Consider the following 26,888-nt stretch of genomic DNA (forward strand, 5'->3'; position numbering starts at 1 on the left):
ATGGAAATAAAGAAAGGATAAATATACAACACATCTCCTCTCGTAGAATAGAAAAAGAAACATGTCATGTAAAAAGGAAACTTGATGCACAAAACAAACATGTCAAAAAGGAAACTTAACACAAAACTAAAGAAAGTCAGCGATACCAGTTTAGCAATAAAACTAGCAGTAAGGCAAAGCAATTGATCAATAAAACTGAGCATTGAAAGGGACACACGTCACCCCTCTAAAAAAAAACTAATCACAACAGAAATCATTCAAGTATACAGGGGGTCTACGGCATCTTTGAGGCCTGGAAGCAGACAAAGAAGAGTTGGAATCAGAGACGACAGGATCAGGAGCATCCCCCCCACCATCGCCCCTCACCAAAGCATGCACAGGGACAGGCGCAGCAGGAGCTGCAGCAGTAGTCTGAGAGGGAATAAACATGAACCCTGAAGAAGAAAGATCCTGGGCAGGAACAGAGGAGGAAAGGGAGGACGAAGGGGAAACAGAGCCAGGACCGGTAACGGCTTTCTGAGAGAGAGCAACCCTCCTTAAATTCCATTTCTCCCCATTAGAAAGAACCACATAGTGAGGATAGACCATCTTTACAAGGAAGGGACCACGGAATTTAGACAAACCACCAGAAACGCGACCAGACTTTACCTTGACCAGGTCGCCTTTAGCGAGTTTACTTGAAACAGCCTTAGCAGACAGACCCATGGAACACTTACCGGAAGGATTAGGAACTCCAGGAATCCCTCTAGGGACCTTACCCCCAGGGCATTTGTTGGCAGGACGAAAAGAAGAAGAAGAAGAAGAAGGGAAGCAAACATCCTTACCCAAAACCGACTGACAAACCACATCCTTGAGCCAAGAAGGAATCAATTTGGTACTAGGAACCCTACCCCTCATCATTTCAAAGGGAGACTTGGGCTGAGCACCATGAAGGGTGGTACAATACGCATAGACCATTTCACGAACAAGAGAGGAGACAGAAGAGCTACTGGAGAGGGCCATTTGAACAGTACCTTTCACCAATCTGTTTAACCGTTCACAAAGACCATTCCCTTGGGGATTGTAAAGAGAAGTCCTGTGATGTGAAACTCCACAATCAGCCAAAAAGGCTTGCATGTCATGCGAAACCAACTGTGTGCCATTGTCAGTTATAATGACGCTTGGAAAGCCCTCCATAAAGAACACAGATTTCAGGTGTTTGATGGTAGTATCCGTGGTGATATCCTTTAGAAACTCCACGGACAACCATTTGGAATGGCAATCTACAATGACCACAGCAAACCTCTGCGAAGGAGGTAACTCTGCCATTGGACCAATGAAGTCTAAGCAGATGGTGTGCCACGGGACCTCGGGAAACTGTAACGCACCCATCTGGGACCCCACAGAAACCTTCAGTCTCTTCTCACCTACCTTACAAGTATGACAGTCCTCAACCCAAGAAGAAACCATAGAGTCCATACCAGGCCACCAGAAGTTCAACTTGAGACGCTGTTGCGTCAGGGTTTGGCCAAGGTGACCCTCATGCGCTAAAGAAATGAGTTTGGATCTCAAATCAACAGGAGGCACAAATTTATCGCCACGCATTATAACATTGTCATTACATACAGACAAATCATCAATTACTTTTAGGAAAGGGCGAACAGAAACATGGACACAGCTCTCCCTGCGGGAACCCAGTTTTATCAACTGGATGACTTCCTGTAACACACTATCTCTAGACATAGCATCCACCCACTCAGACCGAGAAAAAGAGCTCTCAATTAACAAGAGTACATCATCTATCCAAGCAACATTCTCATCGAAACCCTCGAGGCTGAAGCCAACATCAGTACCAGACGGAACAGCCAACCTAGACAGACAGTCAGCCTGAAAATTCCTCCACCCAGAAATGTGGGAAATGTCAAAATGATATTCCTGGAGTTTGGAAGCCAACCTCGCCAACCTCAGAGAGCCAAAAGCCCCCCCCCCCCCACCCCCCCCAGGAGAAAGAATGCGAATAAGGGGTTTGTGGTCAGTCTTTAGGTTGAAACGAATGCCCCATAAGTAGGGTCGAAAATGGTGAGCACCCCACGCAGCAGCCAAAGCCTCCTTCTCAATTACAGAATAGTTCTGTTCACACTTAGAAAGAGTGCGTGAAGCAAAGGCAACCGGCCTCTCACCGTCTTTATGGGACTGTAACAATACGGCACCAAGGCCATGAGCGCTGGCATCCACCAACAGAGTGGAAGTCTTGGAGGTATCGAAGGGTGCCAGAACCTTAGCACTATAGATAGCTTCCTTGATATCATTGAAACACATTTCCAGTTCGGGCCCCCAAGTGAATTTGCAACCCTTTAACAAAGCCCTCAGAGGCAAGGTCTTCTCCGAGAACCTCTCCACAAACTTGGAGTAGTATTCGATTAACCCCATGAATGACCGCAACTGGTCCTTATCAGACGGGCAAGGGGCTAGACGTATTGCGTCAAGAAGGTTTCTCTTTGGCTTGACTCCATTGACTGAGATTTCATGTCCTAAGTACTCAATGTTCTGGACAAGAAAAGAGCACTTCTCCTTACGCAAAGTAAGGCCAGTGTCCCAGATTCTATGCAAAACATTTCTCAGAACATGGTTGTGATCTGCCACAGAGTCTCCAAAAACCAAGATGTCATCTTGAAAGAACACTACGTTCTTTAGCCCCTTGAAAATTTCGCTGACCAACCTTTGGAAGACACTCGCTGCTGATATCAACCCAAAGGGAAGACGAGTAAACTGGAAAATCCCCTCAGGAGTGATAAAGGCAGTAAGGTGCTTCGAGGATTCATGGAGTTTGACCTGATGGTAGGCACTCTTCAGGTCGAGCTTAGAGAAATATCTAGCCCCCTGAAGAGTGGACACCATCTCAGCAATATTAGGTAAAGGGAAGGTGTCCGCAACGACACACTTGTTTAGGGACCTGAGGTCCACACAGAACCTCAATTTTCCGTCTGATTTTTTAGAAATCACAACGTGCGAAACCCATGCCGATGCTTCTGTTGGTTCTATTACCCCGGATTGAAGCATCTCCTCAATAAGGAGTTTCACCTCATTGCGAATAGAAATGGGAATCCTCCTTACGCGATGTTGTACAGGCAAACTGTCCTTCTTCAACTTAATAAGGTGAGCATACCCACGAAGCTCACCCAACTCCTCCCTGAACACAGACCCAAATTCAGAAAGGATAAACTCAATAGAATCATCATCTACTACCATTATTTGATTCTTTGCCCTAGGGTTGATAACTATGAAGAGGTCGTATTGATGTACCCATCCAAGGATGGGAGGGCCATCAACGGAAACATAAACTTTCCCAAATATAGACCTCTTCTCGAAGACAATCTCAGACTCGAAGAAACCAAGGATTTCAATCTTCTGGCCATTAAATCCCTTAGGAGAGATATCACTTTCATGTAAATTCACCCCCTCCCAAAAAGTGTCAAAAGTCGCCTTAGGGATGATGGTATGGCGAGAACCTGTGTCAACCATCAACAACACCTCATGGGAGTCGATCTTGAAAATGGCCTTGGGTCTGTTTTGTCTCGGGTCATCACAGATGACATCCACATCATCAATGACCAGGAGTCTTTCGGGCTCAGCTAAGGTGTCATCAATATAGTCATCAACAATAGCTACTCTTTGTCTAGCTTTAGCTTTGCACATTTTGGAGAAATGTCCGACTTTGCCACACTTCAAACACTCCTTGTTTGCAGCAAAACAAAACCTTGCGTCAGACGAATGGCTACTACTGCCACACCTATTGCAGAATCTACTCGTGAAGGATTTTTTAGCAGGAGGTCTGGGTCTGTTTTTTACTACAGCAACATTGTCTCCACAGCAATGTTCACACTCCGCCACACTACCTTTGTCAGAGACAACAGAGACCTCTTGTTGAGGACACGACTTATGTGAGTCTAGAGCCTTCATGCATTTGCTGGACTCCTCAATGACTTTAGCCAGGTCAATTGCATCTTTCAAGGACGGGTTCTTAGCAGCCCATAACCTCTCTTGAATTTTCTTGCTTGAACACTGGACGATTAATTGGTCTCTTATAAGTTCGTCGTTCATAGCACCGAACTTGCACTTTATGGATAACTCTCTAAGTCGAGCCACAAAGTCGTCTATTGTCTCTGAATCTTTTTGACATTGGGTATAGAATTTATAGCGGTTCATAACCAAATTCTCCTCCTTAGCGAATCTGATCTCCAGACGTGCAACCGCTTCTTTAAACTCGTCAATTTCCTGGCCATTAGCTCTTAATGTGATCGGTAAAAATCTAAAAACCCTCTGTCCCTCCTTGCCAAGAGTGCTCAAAAGGATAGCCTTTTTCCTTTTGGCTGAAAATTCCTGTCCATCTAGAGCCTCGAGGTAGTTGTCAAACATTATATACCAGTCCTCCCAAGGTATGTCAGGAACCCCAGGCTCAGGTAAGAACTGAGGAGGTAAAGTAACTACAAACTGTTGTGCCATGTCCAAATTACAATGAACTGAATAACAAAAGAAGGAAAATTGCACAACTAGATAACGTTGTAATCACTGTGAGAACATACCTCTCTTCTTTGAGAATCTGGCAAATGTCCGAAACACGATGTTTAGATGTTGTGATTGGATGAGGGAATGAGCAAGGATTTGTCCGATGTAAAGTCGCGTTAAACGACTTAAAATGGCCGCCGCCGAAACTCGATCGAAATCGAGGCTTGAAAAGCAAACAAACAAGAGCTAAAATGGCCGCCACCAGGATAAGGACGAAAACGAGGCTTGGAATACAACCGATTGAGGCTTGAAACGCAAGTGGATGAAGCTGCCGATCAGCTGTCGTCAGAGCTGGCCGATGAAGCGTCGTCTCCCAGGCAACAACAATGAAACAATGACGTCGGAGCTGCAACTCAAGCCGTTGCTGAAGGCTTATGAGTGCGCTCGTGCTTCGCTCGCGCAAGAGCAAAAGTACTTAAGATTTCACCAGGGGAGCATCTTTGGGCAGAATTGAGACGCACCAAATGGAAGTTGACGATATCCACACGCAACAGGTTCGTTTCTCTCGAGGATGCTACGCTACACACAGCTCACAGGAACAATGTCTGGGACGAGTCAGGCATCAGCTGGAGGTCTTCAGAAGGTACTGGCCAGCGTTAAAACGTCGCCAAAATTGTAGTAAGGATCTGGAGACCACAGGTGAACCACAACTGGTTTAATGCAGGAAAGCAGAAGGTAACATCCTCGACACAAGCTGGCCAGGCACAAACTGTCTCCACCTAGAACACTAGGAAGAGGCAGAGCCATCTACATTCTGGAATGCATGACACAGGTAAGAATTACAGTAAGGCATGGAAATAAAGAAAGGATAAATATACAACAACTTACTCCTTTTGATAGCCCTTCCCTCTCCTTTACACTTTAGAGAGGAGATTCGACAGGACTAAGCCCTTTAGATCTGTCAATGGTCTTTTCAAGGCCTTACCTGGGCGTTTCTCAGAAGGTGAAGGAGAAGCTCTACCCCTTTTTAGAGACCTTCTGGAAGAGGTCGCAGAAGATGTTTTGTTGCTGTCACTGGACACCGGCTCCTTTCTAGACTTTAGCTTCTGGAGCCAGGTCAAGACATGCCCTTCACGATCACGCAAAGTCTTGTTAGAAAAGGTGCGGCATATCTTACAGTCTGCAGCCTTATGGTCTGGATACAGACAGTAAATACAATCCTTGTGCTGGTCTTCAATGTATAACCTCTTCTTAGCACAAGTAGCACATGCCTTAAAGAGGGCCTCCTTCTCTTTATCCGACATCCTGAAGAAGTTGTAGCAGAAAAAACTGTTGAAAAGGTTGTAGAAACAAAGTTCTAGGAAAAGACTGCGCAGAGCTCAGTGGAGACTCCCTTGCGCAATGTGCGGTAGAAAATATAAGGTTCTGAGCTTCTCTCAAGAGGGTTCTAGAGGGTGAGGCCAATCAGATTGGTTGTTCATTTTTTGGGTCTCTTCTACAAAAAGAGGTGCATAGCTAGCAAAACAGGAATGGGCCTAGGCCTAGGTTCTGTTTCAGCGATGGTTACTATTGCTATTTTATGTATACCGGGGACTCCCATTCCGACGAAGGGGAATGATACAAGCATGGGAATCTATGAAAGTTCCAATACTGGAGTAAGCAGTGTGACCATCCCTTTTCTTTCATCAGCCATTCTGTTGTTCTTAGGCTGAGCCTCAACACCTATTTATGCATTTCTTTCTCGGCAACAACTATTTTGAGAAGATTCCTTTATGACTGGGCATCAGTAGCATCCTCTCCAGAGCTTGGGTTGGTGCATTATGCACATTTCTTTTCTCAATTCTTATATACAGAGTTGTGTTGATCCTGTGGGAATTATATTTGAAGGTGATGTTTTTAGGATTTCAGATTATGACCATTCTACACAATCAATGGCACCTTTTGTACACTGCTATGTTTGTCTGGGACCCTACAGGAGTGAGGAAGTGATTGCTTTCATGCTTGACTGATGGTGGCTGACCACCTTTTCTCCCTTGTGGTAGTCATTTACAGGACAGAGTTTGAAAATGATGCAGCGGTTAATACTGCTGGGAAAGTGCTGGCAGAAGTACTGATGGTATTGGACTTTCATGTGACTGCACAGAAGTCAAAATTGCCATTTACATGTCTCTCTCGCTGTGCTGCTTTGGCTGTGTCCACTTCTACTTTCATTTGATACATTTCCTCACCGTTCTGAGGCCCAAACAAGGTTCAGTAAAATGAAGATCCAAAACTAAACACCAGGATTCAGATCAGAAAAATACCTTCCTCAATGAGTGTGTGGCGATATACGTCAGCTGATGGTCTGACACGCCTAAAGATATACTTATTTGATACAACCTTTCCTTCGCTACAACATTTTCTCAAATTTTTTTTTGAAACCTTTTGCATTTGTTTGTACAGGTCTTCTGAAAATAAATGGAGTCCCACATGGAACAAACGAATCTGGCAAGAATCACCAAAGACAGGGCCTTTTGAAGGCTTTTGTGCATGTTCTAGAACATTCTCTACATGGTCCGCAGCTTTTATATCCCACTGATTCTTCTCTATTACCAAGTCTTGAGTTGATACTAATTTAACATGCTAGGTAACATTCCATTTGCTGCTATCACTCTTGCCAAATAAGGTAGTGATAGAAACTGGGACAATGCTGGCTCTTAGTCTGGCGGGTGATATTTTTGTGGAAGGTGAGGCTTCCGGTCATGAAAACACATTTGTTGAAAAGACTTCCACTACAGGTTCTAGAAAACATGAACCAGGTTATACATTCTACTAGAAGGGAAGAATTAGAAACATTCTTATACATTGGTGGAACCAGCTAGAATTGAGTGTGCATTGTCTTTTCTAGACCTGCTCAAGTTCACTTTAGTCTCTGGTCTATTCCTTCGCTGTCAAACCAAAAAATACTTGGTGTGCCCCTGTAAGCATGTCATCCATGACCAGGTCAATTGTCACTTACCCCATTCACTGCGCTGAACGGAGTTCCAAGATGGCACCCTTACACAATATATGAACGATATGAAACTTTTGTTTAAAAGAGGAAAAACAGTTAAATGACCCATCTCACTCGGGATAACCCTTTAAGGTTTATTTCAATACAAGAAATGAAAGCAAAAGCTATAAATACATTCAGCTTTCTGTGAAAAATACATAAAGGTTTTGAGAGACCTAACACCTTGGTAAAACTCCTTACTAATTGTCCTCAGTGTCTGGCACAGATTTAATTACTATTAATGAGGTTTATTAGAGTGGGCTTGTCACTGAAACATGGAATACTTAACCCAAAGAACATGACAATTAACATAATCGACATACGGAAGAGAGCCAAACTGTAAATTGATTGAACTTCTATGTTCAAATAAAACAGAAGGTTTGGTCATCAAGAGAGACTGATTTTGCCACTTCTCGATCAGTAATGATAAACAGCAGCACCACAAACGAGACTACAAATGAGCAACTTATATATAAGATTGATAACAATTCACGTAAGGCTGAACATGGTTTACAAAGGCATACAAAATATGGATGCGCACTGACTGCCTAGAAATTAGTTCTTTTTTGCTTACTTCATATGAAAGCTGCAAAAGGTTCTCAATGTAGCAAATCAGTTACATACATTATGGTTTGCACTCTAGGCAATCAAATACATAACTAATTTAATAGTGTACATAAACTTGCCTATGGAGAGACATACAAATGCCCAGTTTGCTTTGAATGTTGTGATAGAAGACAGCAGTCAATCATTTCTGCTTTTATCTTACCTTTTGGTGACCGGGGCTCTCCAACAGCTGCTGTTTTAATCTAAGCTCTTTTTCCATTATTTCTCTCATTTTCAGATTTACCTGAAATAAAGGGGTAAAATGGCTTACATTAATACCTCAAAAATCTGAAGATATCTACTGAAAACATTTCTGTAGGTTCTGCTCAACTCCGGAGCTAATAAAAAGACAGAAACAAGTCGATTAATTGTCAGATGTTAGGTTTCATGGATTCGCATGCTTTGAAATTTTTCACAAGCAACGTAGAGATGGACAGGCAGATGACTTGCCTGGGCTTCTTTAGGTATTAATGGGCAGAGTGCATATACATACCACAAAGCAAATTGTTCAAAATCTTTACTACATGGTTAAACTGATCGTATAATAAAAATGTTATTTCCCCCACACAACATGTTGGATTTGCAATCTTAAAATACAATGACCTATGTGCTAACTGCAGAAACTACTGCCAAATTAGTCATGTGGCAACTGTGATTATAAAAATATTGCCCGTAAACCGTTTTAAAAAGTAAATTGCAAACATTTAAAAAAAAAAAAAAAAAAGATTTTATACATATGCAGGAAACAAATGATTAAAAAAACCTTATAAAAAGTACTTCTAAGCATAATCCATATATTCAACAGAATGGCTCTTCAGTTGCAGTTGATTACCTCTAAAAACGACACTACTGATATGTTCATATATTGTGTTACGGGGGAGGGCGTTCCGCTTTTGTGCAAAAAAGCTGAACCAGTGTTTCACCTTGCAATTCCTTGCTCAGAAAGCTGCTGGCCCCTTTTACGCATGACCAAGGCACACAAATAAGCGATGTTTTGTTTCTGAAACTAAAAATAGTCAATTTTTAACATGAGGCCTATGCAAGTATCCAAGAAATGTAGTGTTCATTCTGCCGCACTTGTTGAATTTTGAAAGTATGCCTTTAAAGAACAAGGTACTACATTCGTTAATGCCTTATCTGGTACAGACTATCTAGCCATGCCATAGATGTCCTACTTTAGAATATTCTTCAGGCATCAGACGGGATCTGGTTATTTTTTTAGCAATAACACTGAGCGGCGGTAGATTAAGTAGGCTAAGCATCGGGTGTGTCATCTGCGCAGGAAATGAGATGCGCGGTCCCTCTATAGGCACCGTCCTGGGGTGCTGATGTCAGTTACTTTTGCTAATTTCCACACCAGGAGCGCAGAGCCACTATTAGAACTAACCACTGGTGTGAAATACTAAGGCCCCGAGAAAGGTGTTCTTACACTGCAACTGGCTCACCGAGCAGGGGCGATGGGAGGGCCAGTAAGGAATCTGCGACTAGGTAGAGCCTATACCAGAGCTAAGTAACTGGTTCACCTGATAAAGAATTCTAGATGCAGATTCCTTACCTTAGAATAGATAGCCAAGCAGTGCCTCCCCGGAAGTGGGTCTGCAAAGCCAATTTAAACCAGAATGTCCTGCAGGACTGAACGGACTAAGTGTCCATTGTGATACACTAGATTGTCCAGACAGTGTTTGATAAACATGTGCAAGGATGCCCCTGTTACTGCTTGACAGATGCCCAGGACAGGGACTCCACAGGATAACACAGTGGTCACAGCCTTAAGTCTGATGGAATGAGCACACACATCCTGAGGGGATTGCTTCTTGGCCAATGAATAGAAGATCTTGATGCAGAGCACTATCTATCTTGAGCTAGTTCCTTTCTGCACAGCCTTCTCCTTCAGCCTTCTCCTTCTCCTACATACCAATAAAGAACAGATATTTCACAAAGAACACTTTTGTGCTATCAAGGTAGAAAGACAATGCACTTTTGGGTCCAGATGGTGGAGTCTCTTTTCCTCTTTGGAGGGGTGAATTGGAGCACAAAAAGGTAGGCAGAGTGATGTTCTGGATTATATGGAAAGGAGTTATGACCTTCGGAAGGAGGCATGTGTCCAGGGGACCAGCTTGCCTTGGTAGATGGTGGTGTAGACAAAGTGCGCCAAGAGTTCCTGCAATTCGCAGACCCTCGTGGCCGATGTAATCGCCACCAGAAAGGCAGTTTTGATGGTCAATAGCAGAAAATGGAAATTGTGCAGAAGCTCAAAATCTGCACACATTAAGAAAATTAGAACAAGATTTAGACCCCATTGGGGCATGATGAATGGCTTTGGGGGAAACGTGCTGCAAGCTTTTAAGAAACCTAGCCACAACAAGTGACTTGAAGAAAAAGAAGGTTGGTCGGATAGACCGCAAAAATGCGGAAATGGCCACTAACCTTTAACTGTGCCCAGAGCAGAGCCGAGTAAACAGAATAACCTTAGAGGGAGCTGCAGAAAGATGGCTGATGTTTTTAGAATCACACTATGTTACAAAATTATCCCAACGGCACAGGTATACAGACTTGGTGGAGGGGCACCTGGTTGCCAGAATAACATCACAGACTTTGGAAGGAAGGTCAGAAACTGCCAACTGTTGCCCCTCAAACTCCGCGCATGAAGGTGAAGGGTGCACATGTCCAGGTGCAGAACCCTCCCCTGTTGCTACGACAGAAGATACTTCTTGAAGAGGTAGCCTGATCGATGGACCGATAGTCATGATCAAAAGCTCGGGATACCAGACTCTTGAAGCCACAAAATAACTTGGGACAGTCGTTCCTCATCTTCTTGAGAACTCTGGGCATGAGTGGTGTAGGCAGAAAGGCGTACAGGAGGCCGGAGCTCCACTTGAGAGAAAAAGTGTCCGAGTGAGAGTCGCCTTGGAAACTCAGCAAGCGAAACTGCTGACATTGCACGTTCTCAGCGGTGGAGAACAGAAGTAACCAAGGTTCTCCCCACTTCTGAAAGAGATCTTTCACCACCTGTGAAGCAAAGTAGTTTTAGAAATAATCTACCTATACAGCATAAATTAAATAGCAAATAGTCCCAAGAACACGGTTAGAAGCATTTATCATGTCAGCAAAGAAGTGCAAATAAGAGTTAACCAAGCTGGTTCAGTTGTGTACTAAATTTAAAAGTGAATATTATGTAACAACGGTTATCCAGTATTGGTATCGTTTATAGACTTACACGCTTGAATCATTCCCCGTCGTTGAGATGAGTCTCATGGTAACCTAATCAAGCAGTAAAAGATTATTGCCATAGGCTATAATGGCCATAATCCTTGGCCTTTCAATGTCCTTATTAACCCCTTCGCAGCTGGGCAAATTCCCATGCTGTGCTGGGGGGTGGGGGGGCACAGCGCCCCTGTTCTCATGACGAGGTCAGCTCGTCATGAGCCACGGTGGTCGTGTGCTCATGATGAGCTGAGCTCGTCATGACCACACCCGTTTCTTTAGAACGTTCGCACAGCAGGGGAATTAGCCCAGCGTGCGAGCGTTCTAATGGTCATGACGAGCTCAGCTCGTCATGAGCACACGAGCACCGTGGCTCATGATGAGCTGACCTCGTCATGAGATTCGAAGGGGTTAAAAACGGACCAAACTTTGAGCACAGTCAATCTGCTGCTAGCACTCTCAAGAACACTCCCAGCAGAGGCAGTTACCCTCAGATATTCTAAGCACAAGTGGGAAGTAAGAATTCCAAATTTCAAAGAAAAAAGCCTCAAAAGGAGAAGGGTGGGTTGAATGTGAATCTATGAAGGATACCAATACTGGATAACAGTAGTTACAGGTAAGTAATTATTTTTCTTATCCAGTATTTGGGTATCTTTCATAGATTCACATGCTTGAATCAGAATAGCAAGCAGTACCCTAAAAGATCATACTATCAGGAGTGAAAGAAGGGAGACATCTAAGATATTCAAGTATAAAGTCTGTAGCAAAACAAACATTTGTAAATATCCAAATACCCTTCCAATCCTATAAAGATTATCACATTTGGCATGATAAAAGAAACACTTGTTTGAAAAGACAGAAATTTAGGAACATGGATTACAGGTGGACCCAAACTGACAACAGAGAGTACTGACTATGGATTAACAATACACACTATAGCATGTAGTTAAAAGATACTTTATTTAATAATATTATTATAGATCTAACTTTCTAACATTCATTGATTTACATCCAACAAGTAGTTTCATGTTGTGCACTTTGTAATTTGTATATGTCACAATACATTACAGTATAGATATACAGTTCATTAGTAAATCCAAAAGATACAAAAATAGAAAAGTGATTAATATTAATCAAAAAACATGCTGTTTTTTGATTGATTCAGATGCTCCGTCCATCACCACCCCCTTTTGTACCGCTTTTGGCCGCCATAAGTGTGGCAGGGTATGCTCAGACGCGAGTCCCTTGCTCACTTTGCCACTGGATTCAAGCAAGCCGGGCTGAAGACGGCTGGAATGCCAGAAACCGGTCCTCGGAAGCTTGTTTGTTATGTTATGTTATTAAAATATTTCTAAAGCGCGCTTTCACCGATTGGTTTCTTGGCGCTGTGATCAGCAGTAACATGAACAAAGGGGGGGAGTTGCGTTATTGAAATGCTTGTCTGAAGAGCCAGGTCTTCAAGGCTTTCCGGAAAGAGAGGAGGTCTTGACAGTTCCGGATCTCCAGGGGGAAGGAATTCCACAAGCAGGAAGCAAGGGTCGCAAACCTACGGCCTCCTGCGCGCTTAAGTTTGAAGGAGGGCGTCTGCAGGAGGCTCAAATGGAGTGTCCTGTCCAGGGAAGACAAGGCTTGGCAATTCGGGCTGGACTGTTCCCATGAGGCACAGGGTCAGACTGATTTGCATATAGCCATGTCTGAACTGGGGTGGCAGAGTGGGCTAAAGAACGGTGATGGATTAAACCCAGATCTTTTGACTGGGTGTGAGTGTTTGATTGATTCAGATGCTCCGTCTATCACCACCCCCTTTTGTATCCATAGACCACCAGCAGCTGATAAGTCTTTCTACAGTCTTTTGGTTTTTTTGTAGATTGAATTTGAGAATTCGCTTTAAGTCTAGCGTATGCAACGCTTATTCTGCAGGCGTTAATGGATTTGTGAAGAAAGATCGGAGTATGACTGGCTCATTAAGATGGAACTGGGTTGGAACCTATGGAATAAAGGTTTGTTTTATTCTTAGAGTGGTTCTTTGATGGCAAAGGCCTGAATTTTTCTAACTATCCTCGTGGAAGTAAGAGGCAAGAGAAGAGCTATTTTCCAAGTCAGAGATTTTAGCTCGGCTTTGTGATTTGGCTCAAATGGCTGCCTAATCAACTGCGCGAGGACTAAGTTGGGTCTCCATTCTGGAGGGGGCGCCCGCATCAGAGGGAAGGCGCAGAAGAGTCCCTTCATGAACTGTTTCACTAGACTCAAGGCACAGAGAGGAGTCTGAAGAGACACTCTGTAGCAGGAAATTGAGGCGAGGTGCACCTTAACTGAAGAGAATGTGAGACCTGACTTTGCTAAGGAGAGGAGATATGGCAAAATCTGCTCCAGGGATGGTTGAAACTGGTGTTAGTTGTTGCTTTGGCACCAGCAGCAGAACCTTTTCCACTTTTGTCGGTACGAATTATTAGTGCTTTCAGTTCTGGATCTTGCAAGGATGTCTCTGCATTCCTCTGATACACTCATCTCCCTGAACTCAAAGAGATCAGGAGCCAGGCATGTAAATGAAGAGGCACCAGGTCTGAGTGACATACTTACTCCTGGTCTCTGGTCAGGAGAGATGGTGATGGCTACAGGCGTATAGGTTTCCATTCCGACAGAAAAAGAAGTTACGGGAACCAATGTTGCCTGGGCCATCTTGGTGCTATCAAGATGAGACAACAGAGTTCTGTTTTCATTTAGGTCAGCACCCGGGGAATTAATTTGATGGGGGGAGGGGGATAGAAGGCATAAGCATATATCCCTGACAATCGCATCAAAAGGGCATTCCCCCACGACTATAGGAGAGGGAACCTGCTGGCATAGGATTAGCATTTGGTGTTCTCCCTCGTGGCAAAGAGCTCTAGAGTTAGCTTTCCCCAAATTTTAAACACTCTGTCGAGCTGGTGATGTTCCAATTCCCATTCGTGGCAACTAGACTCCGCTCTGCAGAGCGCATCCACTAGAGTGTTGTGTAGCCCTTGGAAATGCTCGGTTCTGAGCGAGCTCTCTTGTTGTTTTGTCCAGTCCACACAGCTCCAGCTCTTCCTGTGATAGTGTGATGGATTTGGTTCATACTTGCTTGTGGACATAATACATGGTGGTCGAATTGTCTGTACGAACCAGCACGGAGGTACCCGCTATACTTGGCAGGAAAACCTGAAGAGACCGGAAGATAGCCTTGAGCTATAGCCTGTTGATGAGCTGCAGTCATTGAGCACTTGACCATCTGCCCTGAAGTTGAGCTCCTGCAGAAGGCCCCATCCCCCAGCCATCCATATAGAAGTCTGCCGTTAAAATGAAATCTGGGATGATTTGAAGGAAGTTAAGGCCCTTTGAGAGATTTGGCCTGTGATGCAACCACAACTGCAGGGCTTACCTCATATGTGCAATGATCTATATCATATCCTCGAAGGATCCGTTGCAGCCACTGACTCTGGGGCTCTTCCTGAAGAGGTCTCATTCTTAGTCTGGCTAGTGACATGAGGTCTACTGTTGATGAACACATTCCCAAGAGCGATTTGTATGTTCATACTGAAACAGACCTTTTTCTCGACATTTTCTTTGCTAGCTGTTGAAACCGTCAGAGAGGAAAGCGTTGCACTGAATGGAATCGATTGTAGCTCCTAGAAACGATACGAACTGACTGGGAAGGAGTGAAGATTTTTCTCTGTTCACAGTGAGCCCTAGAGCAAAGAACATTTGAAGGCAGGCGTCTGTAGTCTGCGTGGTTTTCAGCGCAGTTGGTGGTTTGAGTAGCCTGTCGTCCAGGTATGTAAATACCTGGAGACCTTGGGATCGTATGGGCTGTGGCTACCAGGGCAAGACACTAGGTAAAAATTCTTGGTACTGATTTGATGCCAAACTGAAGTACTTTGAATTGGTAGTGGATACCAGCTACCATCAATATTGGAAGTTTTCGATGCTTTTGATGGACAGTGATGTGAAAATACGGGTCTTCCATGTCGAGCAATGTTATGAAGTCTTGTATGTTAAGGTGACGAAGGATCTCGGTGAGTGTTACCATTCTGGAGGTGTGGCTCTGTCCTGGTTGGAGAGTTTTCCCTCAGGCCGCTCGCAAGGAGTCCGATTGGGCTCCCATCATTCCACCTTAAGGGAGCTCACCAAGGGAGTGCCACAGGGCTCATGCCTAAGCCCCACACTTTTCAATGTGTATGTGGCAGACATTGCAAGAGCATATGGGTTCACCCCGGTGTCATACGCTGATAACACTCAGCTTTTATTCCCCTTCCATACCCTAACTCCCGCAATACAAAAATCTTTTGCGGAAGGTATGAGGGCCATATCAGACTGGATGGCTCTAAATTGCCTCCAGTGCAACGTGGACAAGACGGAGGTTATGCTGTTCGGGGAGGCCACACTTTCACCAGATTGGTGGCTCCCGGATTTGGGACCAGTGCCCATTCCCAAACAGACTGTAAAAAATCTTGGTGTGTGGCTTGACAAGGCACTTCTGTTTAAAGAATATATCAACCAAGTAGCAGGGTCCTGCTTTCATGTCATCGGACTGCTACGACGTGTCTTCCAATTCCTACCTGACAACTATAGGAAAACTCTTGTCCAGGCATTGGTAACCAGTAGGCTGGACTACTGCAACGGCCTGTTTATTTCGGCCAATGAAGAACAACTACAAAGATAGCAGGTAGTCCAAAACACTGCAGCGAGACTTGTTCTCAATGCTCAGCCAAGGACTGCCTCTCACCCTCTCCTGGCCAAACTCCACTGGCTGCCGGTCAGGCAACGTGTAAAATATAAGATCTGCTGCACAATACATAAATGCCTGTTTGGCATGGGACCTAAGTACTTGAAAGAAAAATTCCATCACTACAGCCCTGGGTGCATGTTGCGCTCTAGTAGCCAGCAATTGATCCAGGTTCCAAGAATCAGGAAGGTTAGGCAAGGAGGCCGAGCTCTTTCCTAAAAAGGCCCTATTCTATGGAACTCACTTCCCCTCACTTTAAAACAAACTGAACATTTCTTGCTGTTTAGGAAGAAGTTAAAAACACACCTATTCCCGACTCCTTAGTATATTATTTTTCTTTTCTTCCACAGCTCACCGGTACTATGAGGCCTTCCTGGAAAAGCGTAAGCGCGGAGATACCCCTACGGGGGTTGAATCCTGCGCTATATAAGAATATAAATAAATAAATAAATTCTGAACATCTGTTTTCTGAGGACCTTGCGGAGATTCCTAAGATCCAATATTGGTCTTCACTCCACTGATTTCATTTTTATCAAGACAAAATGATACAGATACAGGGACCTCCTCTATTGCTTCTTTGGGGAGCATGACCTGGGCTTCCATGCACAGTATGTGAAGATGGGGCGGGAGCTCCCCCCGGGGAGGAGTAATCGGTGGAATGAGTGAATTCTAGAATATGTCCAAAGGTTACAAGGTCTAACATACACTGATCTGTTATATTGCGCCACTGATGACCATGGTTGTAAATCTTTGCACCCACGGGTTGGGAGCAAAGCTGGTACCCGGTCGTGATCAATGCTTTCTGTTTAAGTCTCGACCTTAGGATGGAGTTCACTTGCGGTCTCATTGGCATGAGAAACCAGCTGTAAAAGATTGGCGGTAAGTTGGAGTTTGATAGTTTTTACAGTATTGAGATTGCAGGCCTGATACTGTGGGGCACTTTGATAACCTCCTTTACAAGAGGTAAAACCTTGTCCTTTAGGCCCCTCTGAATGGCACTTTCCGGTACTGTTAGGTGCCTAAAGGTTTCGCTATGTCTGTATCGGTCTTGATAGCTAAGAGCGCCTCATCTATGTGCTTTCCAAACACGGAATCAACGTCGAAAGCCATATCTATGATTTTGTTAGTACTTCCGGCCTGAAGGTGGGAAGCCTTCAAGCCTTCAACCATCCCAGTCTTCTCAGGATGGCGGCACCAGCCAAATGTCTAAAACCGCTATTGGCTACATCCATAGCGCAGGCAATGGTTTGACACTGCACGTTCTCCCTCCAAAAAGATCTTTCTGACCACCTGCCTTTTATCTTCTGGTATTAGGTCCACCAAAGCTCCCATGTGCCGACCACATCTGGCAGTCATAACGACCGATAATAGTTAAAACATTTGCAGCCCTGATTGCAACTGCCTCCACAGTAGAGAAGTGTTTCCCTAGAATATCCATCCTGTGCCCCTCTTTATCAGGTGAAGTAGTGATTGGGATGGCAAGGTTCTTAGATCTTCTTTTCCCCACTTGGGAAATGACCACATCTAGTTTGGGGTGTCCTGTGAGGCAAGACTGAGCTCTGTATTTTTTATCAATTCACTGTAGTACTGGCGGTAGGGTTGCAGGTGTTTTCATAATTTGAACACCCTCTTGCAATATGTAATCTATATTAGGGCGGAGCGCATAGACTTCCTAGTGTCCTCCTTGAAGTCTGTCTGCTTAACTGTCATTGGCAAGTGGATTCTGGTGGATGCTCTCGCCATTAAGTTATGGAATCTCCAATATCCTAAGGAAGAGAATCTAATGGCAGATGTGGAGGAGGAGAGGTTGTCAGTATGATGTAATCATCCCAAAGATCTGGTACCAAACAGGATCCGGGAGCCCTCTCTCCTCTCGATCTTCATCTGAAGCCAACGTATCCTCTGCCATTGGACCTGCTATGGGGCGAGAAGCAATACTAGGTGTATCCGGCGAGCTCTGTGGGTCTGCTTGAGGTAGCGGTTTCTCTGGTTGATCCCCTTACAGTGGAAAACCTTTGCCATGTCTCTAGGAAGCTGTTCTGGTTGGAAACCCAGGGAGTGATGAGGTGGGGCCACATAGCCCTGTTGATAATATTGTCCTTCATCATGGTAATCCTCATCCTCCTTATCATCATCATCATCCTCTTGACATTTAACATGTAGGTCAAATAGGCTATGAGCTACACCATAAATACCATTGTCCTCAGAGTTCTCCATGTCCAAGAGATGCGATTGGATTAAAGACAATACTGACGGGGTGATCATTGATGGAGCGCATTCCGACAAGACGCTCATAGACCTGGTCTTTGTCTAAGTTATCTACATCGACAATATCTTTGTCGCCTGCCGTCGATGGTGATCCCAAAGTAGACAGGCTTTTGGAGAGCAAGACTCTCGTCGACAGTATGGGCAGTTGTCTTATTTGCTGCCGTTGACGGTGCCGACGATGTAATACTTGTAGTCGACAAGTGTGGCAACATCGTTGGCGATGGTTTTTTGCTAGTTTTATGCCTCAAAGGGTCTGAAAAGGCGGCTCTACATTATGTATGCTGTCCTTTCTGGAAGGTGTATTAGGCACAGATGAAGTAGGCTCTGAGGAGTATTTCAATCCTTTCTCCTTTTTAGAGTCCTTGGTCCCATGAGAAGGTTTGTGGTGTTTCCTACCTTCTCTAGAAGAACTCTTCAAACTGGCTCTCTTGTGAGACTTAGAAGATTCATCACTTTCTTAATCTGAAGAAATTGCCTTGCATTTAGTGGTTTAGAGCCACAATAACAACCTTCCTTCTCTATCCTTGAGAGTCTGAGGAAAAGGTACGGCAGATCTTCATGTTTAGGATGCAGGCAATATATACAATCCTTGTCTGGATCGTCCACATGAACCCTTTTCCTGCCACAGGTTTTACATGGGCGGAAAAGGCCTCTCCTGTCAGCCATGGTGTCAAATTTGTAGAAGAAATCCAGTAGTTGAAGAAAATACGGAGTATCATTCGGGGAGACTCCCTTCCACACTACGTGCAGTGAAAATCGGAGGGTAACTGCCTCTGCTGGGAGTGTTCTAGAGGGTGCTAGCAGTGGACTGGCTGTGTTTAATAAGGACATAGATAGGCTATTAAACCCAAAGCCTATGGCCATTATAGCCCCTGCAAATTATGTTTTACTGCTTGATTATGATACCATGGGACTCCCATCTCAACGATGGGTAATGATTCAAGAATGTGAATCTATGAAAGATACCCCAATACTGGATAAACATACTAAACGGCACAAGGGATACAAGAGAGAAAAATATCTAAAGTTGCTACAGCGTATTGGATGAAAATTCAAATTTAATTATACATGAATAAATTTGCACAAGCTGAGTCTGAATTAGATCAGGTTTTTACAAAATTACTTCATAATTGTACTCATTCATGTATAAGTTCAATCGAATTTTTGTCCAAAACGCTGTACCAACTTTTTATACTTTTCTCACTTGTATCACTTTCGCCATTTACTATGTTTTCATGAGAACAAAGTGTTCACTTTCACATTTAGTACACAACTGAACCAGAATGGTTGACTGCATATTTGATTTGTTACATTTTATTTGCATTTCTTTGCTATTATAAATGCATCTGTGTTCTTGGGACTATTAGTGGTTATTTAATTTATGTTGTATAATTAGAATATTTCTAAAATACTACCCTTCATTGATTCTTGTTGAGACATTGTTGTATGTTGCTACTCGTTATCAGCTTGGCATCTTCGGCTGAGTTTGTGCCTCTGGTGTTCAGAGAGCCCACCAGGAGTTCCAGCCATGTTCAGAGACGCGGAAGCCTATTGACAAAGGGTCCACAACCCCACCCAGTTTATTGCAGTACTACATGGCATTGGTGGTGTCCGTGAATACCTGCACCAGTCTTCCCTTGATCAAAGGAAAAAAGGCTTAAAATGCCAAGTGAATCACCCAAAGCTCCAACAGGTTGATGTGGAGCCCAGACTCAGAAAGAGACCAAAGTCCTCTCATATCCACCTCTCCCAGATAGCCGCTTCATCACAGAAGCGACGCATCTCTTACTAAAGTCCACGCTGCGTGGGTAAGGGAGAGGGATCTGTCATGGACCCATTTGCGGTGCATCAGCCACAACTGCAGATCTTTCACAGTTCCCTCCGAGATCTGGACCAGGTCAGAGAGATTTCCCTGATGCTGTGCCCGCTGGAACTTCACGTCCTACTGCAGAGTCTGCATATGCCAACGGGTATGGGTTACAAGCAGGATGCAGGGAGCTATGAGGCCCAACAAACTCAGGGTCATTCTCTCTGAAATCCAGGATAAATGCTGAAACATCAGTATCATGGCCTGAATAACCTGGACTCGGCACTGTGTCCTGAACAGCTCCGATAAAAATGAGCATCAGAGTGGGTGTCAGATGTGACTTTGGCACATTGATAGTGCAGAAGGTTTGCCGTAGTCTGAAGGCGCGAGCCGGCCTTCAATAGCCAATTATCGAGATAGGGAAAGACTGGAACCCCTGCCCTGTAGAAGAGCTGCAACGGCGGCCATCAATTTCGTGAACACCCGAAGGGTGACGGGGAGCACGACAAACAAAGTGCTCTTGCCCCACTGTGAACTGCAGGTAATGTCTGTGGGCAGGCAAGACGGGAATGTGGAAGATGCCCCTGAAACGCTTCCTCAGCTCACGGTGGTACTGTTGTTTTGTTGACCCCCTTTTCCCACAGTTCTTCCCTTTTCCCTGTCTGCCTTATCCCCCAGCTGATGCTCGGAGGTTTGCATCCTCCCTTACCTAGTTTAAGGGCCACAACCCATCCCAACCACTAAAATACAACACACGGTCAACAACCTAATGCACCAGGACCTGTCTTCCCTGTAAGCTGCTTGCAAGAGGGCGTGTGCAGTCTCCTATTCTGCTGCGCACAGGGACTATCGGGCTGCGCACACCTACCAACTAACAACCCCAAGAAACACTGTCAGGACTCGACTGAGAGTTTGAAATACCTGCTATGCTGTTGTGTCTGTTCCCGTTTGTAAAACCCCTAAGCTCTGTACTCCGTAATGCATACATGTAGCCCCTTGCATTACATAGTTCTTTTTGTTCTTCTAACCAAGTAGATCGTCTGGTATTGTCGTAATCCTGTCCCTCTCCGCGAGACTACTGACTATCAAGTCTTTTCATAGTTATTGAATTGCCTTATTTCAGGCGCGTAACCTTGAGCCTCTTGACCAGGGAAAGAGTGTTGAGTTATAGCCAGAGCTTCTGCACTTGATGCTGGAAAGTCAGGCTCGAGGACAGACATTGGCTCAACATCCTGCGACTCTAGACAAATCACGTAATCTCTTGTTCTAAAAAAATGAATATAACATTGTGTAACGTAATTGGAGCTCATGGAAATTTAATAATGCCCTCGGTCCAATTTCTAGCTATATAATACTGCAAAAAATAAATAAAATAAAGACAAGCAGAGCTTTCCATATGTATGCCAGCTTGATTTAGCAGGAACCCTCGTTTATGATCGCACAGCGGTTATTGGGTTATTACTTACAATCGTTGTGGTACAAGTTAATCTCATTTCAGGCAGTGCTTTTCGGTATTTTTTTTTAATGCATATTTTTTCTGGAAACAATCATGTTTTCTTTGTGGACAATATCGAACTTTAAAGGGAAATACCAGGGCATTTCAGTGTAGGTTGGTATACCTTGCATTTTGCAAAGGAGGTTACAGGGCCAGGTACTGCATTAATCAGCGCCTTATTTCTGCAGGCCTTTGTATTAAATTCTACCTTAAGAGTAGGAACAGAGACCAGCTAATTATTTTTTTTAACTCATTCATTGCCACAGACAGCATTCTATACCAACAATTTCCTTTCTACTTAGAGTACGTAACTTCCAACACCATTCAGTGCACATTCCATGGTACTTCCATGTCAAGCCTTCACATCAAACTCTCTCCATTTTTGCTGATGTCAGAGTTGTGTCTTTTTTTGGGCATTGTGGTTGTTCATTTTACTATTTAAGTGGCTGAGTAGTGATTGTAAGTTAATGAATATGTTTGGATCATCCTTCGGAGAAACATTTCTAGGTATTTACCTTGATATGGAAGATGCATTGCATACTTTGTGCAATCCTTGTATCCAATAAAAGTGACATCAACCTCATGTGCAGAACCTCGCTCTGCCCCACCAGGCTTATAACTGTGTCAAACTAGTCTAAACTTATTACACAGATGTGTCAGCAATCAATGTGCCTACAGCCGAATTTCCATTCTGTACCATGAAGACTAAGAGGACCAAGAGTACCAAAAAGACCAGAAGCACCAGGAGGACTACTACGAGTAAGAGAAGTCACTAGTGTGATTTTGGGCCATTCGTATTTACACTTAATGACAGAAGCCACTCATCTTACAGATGGCTCCTCTACAGTGTCCTCCAACTTTGTCACCCTACTTAAACCACCCTACATTGGAAAGGAAATTCCAGCCATAAAACGTTTGCAGGAACTATGGAAAAATTCTTTAGTAAACTAAAGAACAGATCCATTTGCAATAAGTTAGTATGAAAAATTGAGGAAAATCTCAAACCCTCTCTAGAAGGTGGTAGCTTCCAGACTCTGCTTTACATAATACCTAACTCAATCTCTCGAGAAAGGTGCGCACATAGGGTTCCAATTTCCTCACAAAGAGAAAAATAATTAGGAGGAACATTGACCAGGAACCAAACCATGGTGTCATCGCTCAATTGTTCTCTCAAAAATTAGTCTTGTAACATGGTGTGGAATAATCAAAGCTTAGGTCTGCCGCACTAAGCTTGTGTTACTTATTTCTCTAAAATGACTGTCAATCATAATAAGCTTTTGCTAACTGTTTCTCTGCAATGATGTCACATACCACAATGTAACAGAAAAAGATAACTGCAATAAAAAGTCTGAAAGAAAGAATAAAGGGAATGTGGAAATATGAATCCTGCAAGTTCAACACCACAATCCAGTCTCCCGGATCAGGGGCAGACTGAACTTGCCCCTGAGTGAGCATTTTTTACTTCTTTTACAGGAAAAGGTTGAGGAGGCACAGGTCTAGAATACAACAAAGGCCTCCATAATTCTTGGGCACCCGAGAGTAGCGGAAAGAGTATTCACTACCGACATCAAACACCGGCACCCTCTCTATGGCTCCCTTGGCAAAGAGAGCCAGCACTTCTTGACAGCGCAAGGAGAGGTGGATCACGGTCAGCCGGTCATGAGTAGGTGACATGGGGGAAGGGGTTGTCACAAAAGGGAAGAAGTAGCCCCTTTGAATGATTTGCAAAACCCAACGGTCCAAAGGTACTGACTGCCACCATAGAGAAAGAGGTTTCCTCCTCCGTACCTACATTAAGAGATGGGATCAAGCCAGTGTCAGGTGAGGTGTCCAACCCATTGGCTTTTGCCAGTTCCTCATACCAGTTGTCCTCATTCTCATCTAGGTGAAGCTGGTATCCATAAGGCTTCTCAGACCCCTCCCATTCATCTCACTCTCCAGGCTTGTCAAAGGCAAAAGGCACTGGCTCCGAACCGGAGAGCATGGTCCTGGTCAGCGGCATAACCAGCAGATTACGACAACCGTCAGGTAATGATTATGGGAATGATACCGCCGGCAATGGAGGCGTTGCTGAGAAAGCTCTCGGTCTCGACGCGGCTCTGCGCCACATCCAACATGAGATCCATAGGGTCCAACTGGTACAGAAGGAGAACCTGCCAGTGAGGATCCAGGTGGGCCCTCCCGGTCCTTTGAGTGCTACAGAGGGGCTGCAATGCCTAAATAGGAGGTGCATGGCTTTATCAAATTCTTTAAGATGGGTGAGGTCGTTCAGGCTCTGGGAAAGTCAGTGAAGCGCGGAGCAGACCAGACTCAGCCGAAGCGCAACACCTGGAGTGCAAATGCTCCCGCACCTTGGCAGAAGACTTCGCTGAGCACAGCGAAGACCTCTTCAACTTCTTATGTTTGTGGGACTTACACAACTTCTCCAAAGACTTTGAGCAGGTTGACGATCGCTGGGTGCAACTCGGCAAATGGTCCAGGGACCTTTCAGCGACCTGGATTTTGAGTGTTGCTAGGTAGTCAGACAACAAGCAGTGAGGAGCTTGAGGGAACACTCCCTCAGTGTCTTCTGATGCATGGCGCTGCAGTCAGCACAGATCTTGGAGTCATGGCATCCTCCAAGTACCACAAACAAACCACGTGAAGGTCTGTAAAAGCAATCTGCTGGTTTCTTTGGGGCATGCTATCACACCAGCAGAGAAAATCTCTCTCTCAAAAAAAAAAAAAAGGTTTGACAAAAGTTAAATAAAAAGTCAGTCATAAAACAGAGGGCAGCTCTTCACGGATCAGCGCTATTGCAGATTAATTTCCCACGCCGACGCCGCCGAAGCAGAGCCAACGGCACCTACCAGCACACACAGGTAATGCTCAAAAACGTATGGATCCAGTCCGATGCCTGGGGAACATTCTACTGTAAGGAATCTGCAGCTAGAATTCTCTATCAGATATTACAGGTTAGTTCAGATGAAAGTCTGATGGCACTTGAAGTAGGAATTTAGGTTTGGTGTGGTGTGCAATTTAATGCATTCAAACAGACATTTTAATCAGTTGAGTCAGCGCAGTGTGAGCTCAAGCCTAGTTGCTGGAGACTATAGCTGACCAAGGAACTCTTTGATAACTCTTGCAGAAAATAATAGATTCCCTTCTATGCAGAAGAACATTGAAACTGCTGATAAGTAAACTCAACAGAACTGTGGTCGAGCCCTGATTGGGCTAACTGTAGCAGATATGTAGTGTAGTTTAGATACAGATTGCACGTTCTCAACGGCAGCAAAAAGATCAAGCCAAGGTTTTCCCCATTGATGGAAGATGGCCAACCTGAAGTTCATCTAGCCTGGTATTCAGAGATCATGTCAGACCTTGCTTGCTTTTCCCCTTTCGTAGTTTTGCTTATTATTTCACTTGACCTTACAAGTAACTATGCTGCCATGCTCTAATAACTGTGTAACAATGTAACCTGTAACTATGATCTGATGCTCATGTAAAGCGCTCTGATACCTCCGGGTCTAGCCAGCGCTAGATAAAACTTTTAAAATAAAATAAATAGATGGGGCGTGGCCAAGATGGCGGGCTGAGAGGACGCTCTTGCCGTGAGCTCCCAAGCCCCTGGAAAACCTGCACCTTTCTACACCGCTGATCCCCCCCGGATCGAGCGGAAAACGCACCCAGTGTTCCCCGTGGTGGTGTAGAGCAGCCCGCAGCCCTCAGTCTCCTTGCTGCGGCGGCGGAGCCGCTTGAGAACCGGCCGCGGCGAGGGCCGCCGGAGGAACCGCCGGAAGTCCCGGGGACCCCTCGATCGCGGGGCCTCGGCAACCCAACGAGGGGAGCCAGTAGCGCGGAGTGGACCAACGGATAGTGAGCGTCTCGACACCACGACCGTCCCCGCTGTGGCCTGGAACGAACTTCCTTGGCGGAGCGGAGCCGCATTAGCGGAGGCGGAGCCGACAGGAAGCAGCTACGCAAGCCCCGGGATCAGGTAGGCCGCGAGGCCTGCACCATGTGGCCCGGCCCAGAGCCCCGCCCTTAACCACTGCCGGGCGCTGCCAGCCCCTCCGGCACCCATGGTCGCCTTCGCGGCCCACGAGACCTACCCCTCTCCGGTCCCAACTGCTGCATGACTCGCGCGACTGGCCCCCAGCTATGTGATATTCGAGTGGACCAGTGGGGAAGGACTGCTGCGATCCCCGAGAACGGGCCTAGCCGGAATCACCGGATGTGGTGTTCTGGGACGATCACTGGAAGGACTGTCCAATAGTGCCCTCTTTGTACCGGCAGGCCCAGACTTCAGCCTTGGGCGGTGCGAAACAGCACGTACATAGTCCGGGAGACGAGACTACGCCACACCGGCGCTGGTTCCCCAGGCCGTAGCGGACGGCCAACTTGGACGGGAGCAGAGCGATTGCATCGACCTCTTGGAGCAGCCCTCGCTCACGGCGCTCGGGGGCGCCTCATTGGGAGTGGTCCCACATCGGCGCGAGCAGTGTGGACTACCACCTACTGCTGCACTGCTGCCCGGGTCTGTATTGCCTCCTCGCCACAGCACGTGGGTTTTTGTGATCCCCCCCCTCCGCGATGTCGAACACCAGAGGGCCGAAGAAGGGTGACCGGACGTTGCCGGACATGCTGGGAAGAGGCGCCCCGAGGCAAGACAGGAACCAACCAGCTCCGAGCCCCCCGAGTAGTTCTCGGGGGGCAGAAGGCGGGGAGCCCCCGGTGACTAGATCATTCCTGGAGTCACTGTTCAGCTCCTTGAGGGAGGACTTGCAGGCCTTGAAGCAAGAGGTGGCCGGGGAGGTCCGGGAAGTCCGGAGAGAGGTGGACTCCCTGGGAGAACAAGTGAACGCGGTGGAGGCGGCTGGCCACTCCAGGGACGAGGAAATCACTCACTTGCAACAGGAGGTCCTGAGGCTGAGGGACCAGCAGATTGACCTACAGGCCCATGCCGAAGACCTTGAAAACAGGTCCAGACGAAACATAAGGGTCCGAGGAGTTCCATCCAACGAGGTGGGTGAAGACGCGGCCGCCTACTTAGGAGCCCTGTTCCGTGAAATTCTGGGAGAATCGGAAGACTTCCCAATTCGGATCGACAGAGCACACAGAGTTGGTCGACCTCGCAGGGCCTCAGCGCCTCCTCCGGACATTTTAGCTTTCCTGCCGGATTTCCCCCTGAAGGAGCGGATTCTTCGTGAGGCCCGACGACAACAGCCTTTCCGCTTCAGAGATCACCCGGTGGCTCTCTACCAGGACC

The 26,888-nt window shown here is 45.5% G+C and overlaps 1 protein-coding gene across 2 annotated transcripts in view; it reads right to left on the reverse strand.

The window, feature by feature from the left end:
• Window positions 1-26,888, reverse strand: part of CAMSAP1 (calmodulin regulated spectrin associated protein 1) — a 542,816-nt gene that overhangs the window by 217,209 nt on the left and 298,719 nt on the right. For both annotated transcript variants that reach the window (XM_086921001.1, XM_086921000.1), the window contains exon 5: window positions 8,286-8,366. In XM_086921001.1, coding sequence (XP_086777127.1) covers window positions 8,286-8,366 — 81 coding nt within the window. The remainder of the gene's footprint in view (window positions 1-8,285; window positions 8,367-26,888) is intronic.

The sequence above is a fragment of the Lissotriton vulgaris genome, chromosome 5, assembly GCF_964263255.1.
Source record: "Lissotriton vulgaris chromosome 5, aLisVul1.2, whole genome shotgun sequence".
NCBI lineage: Eukaryota > Metazoa > Chordata > Amphibia > Caudata > Salamandridae > Lissotriton > Lissotriton vulgaris.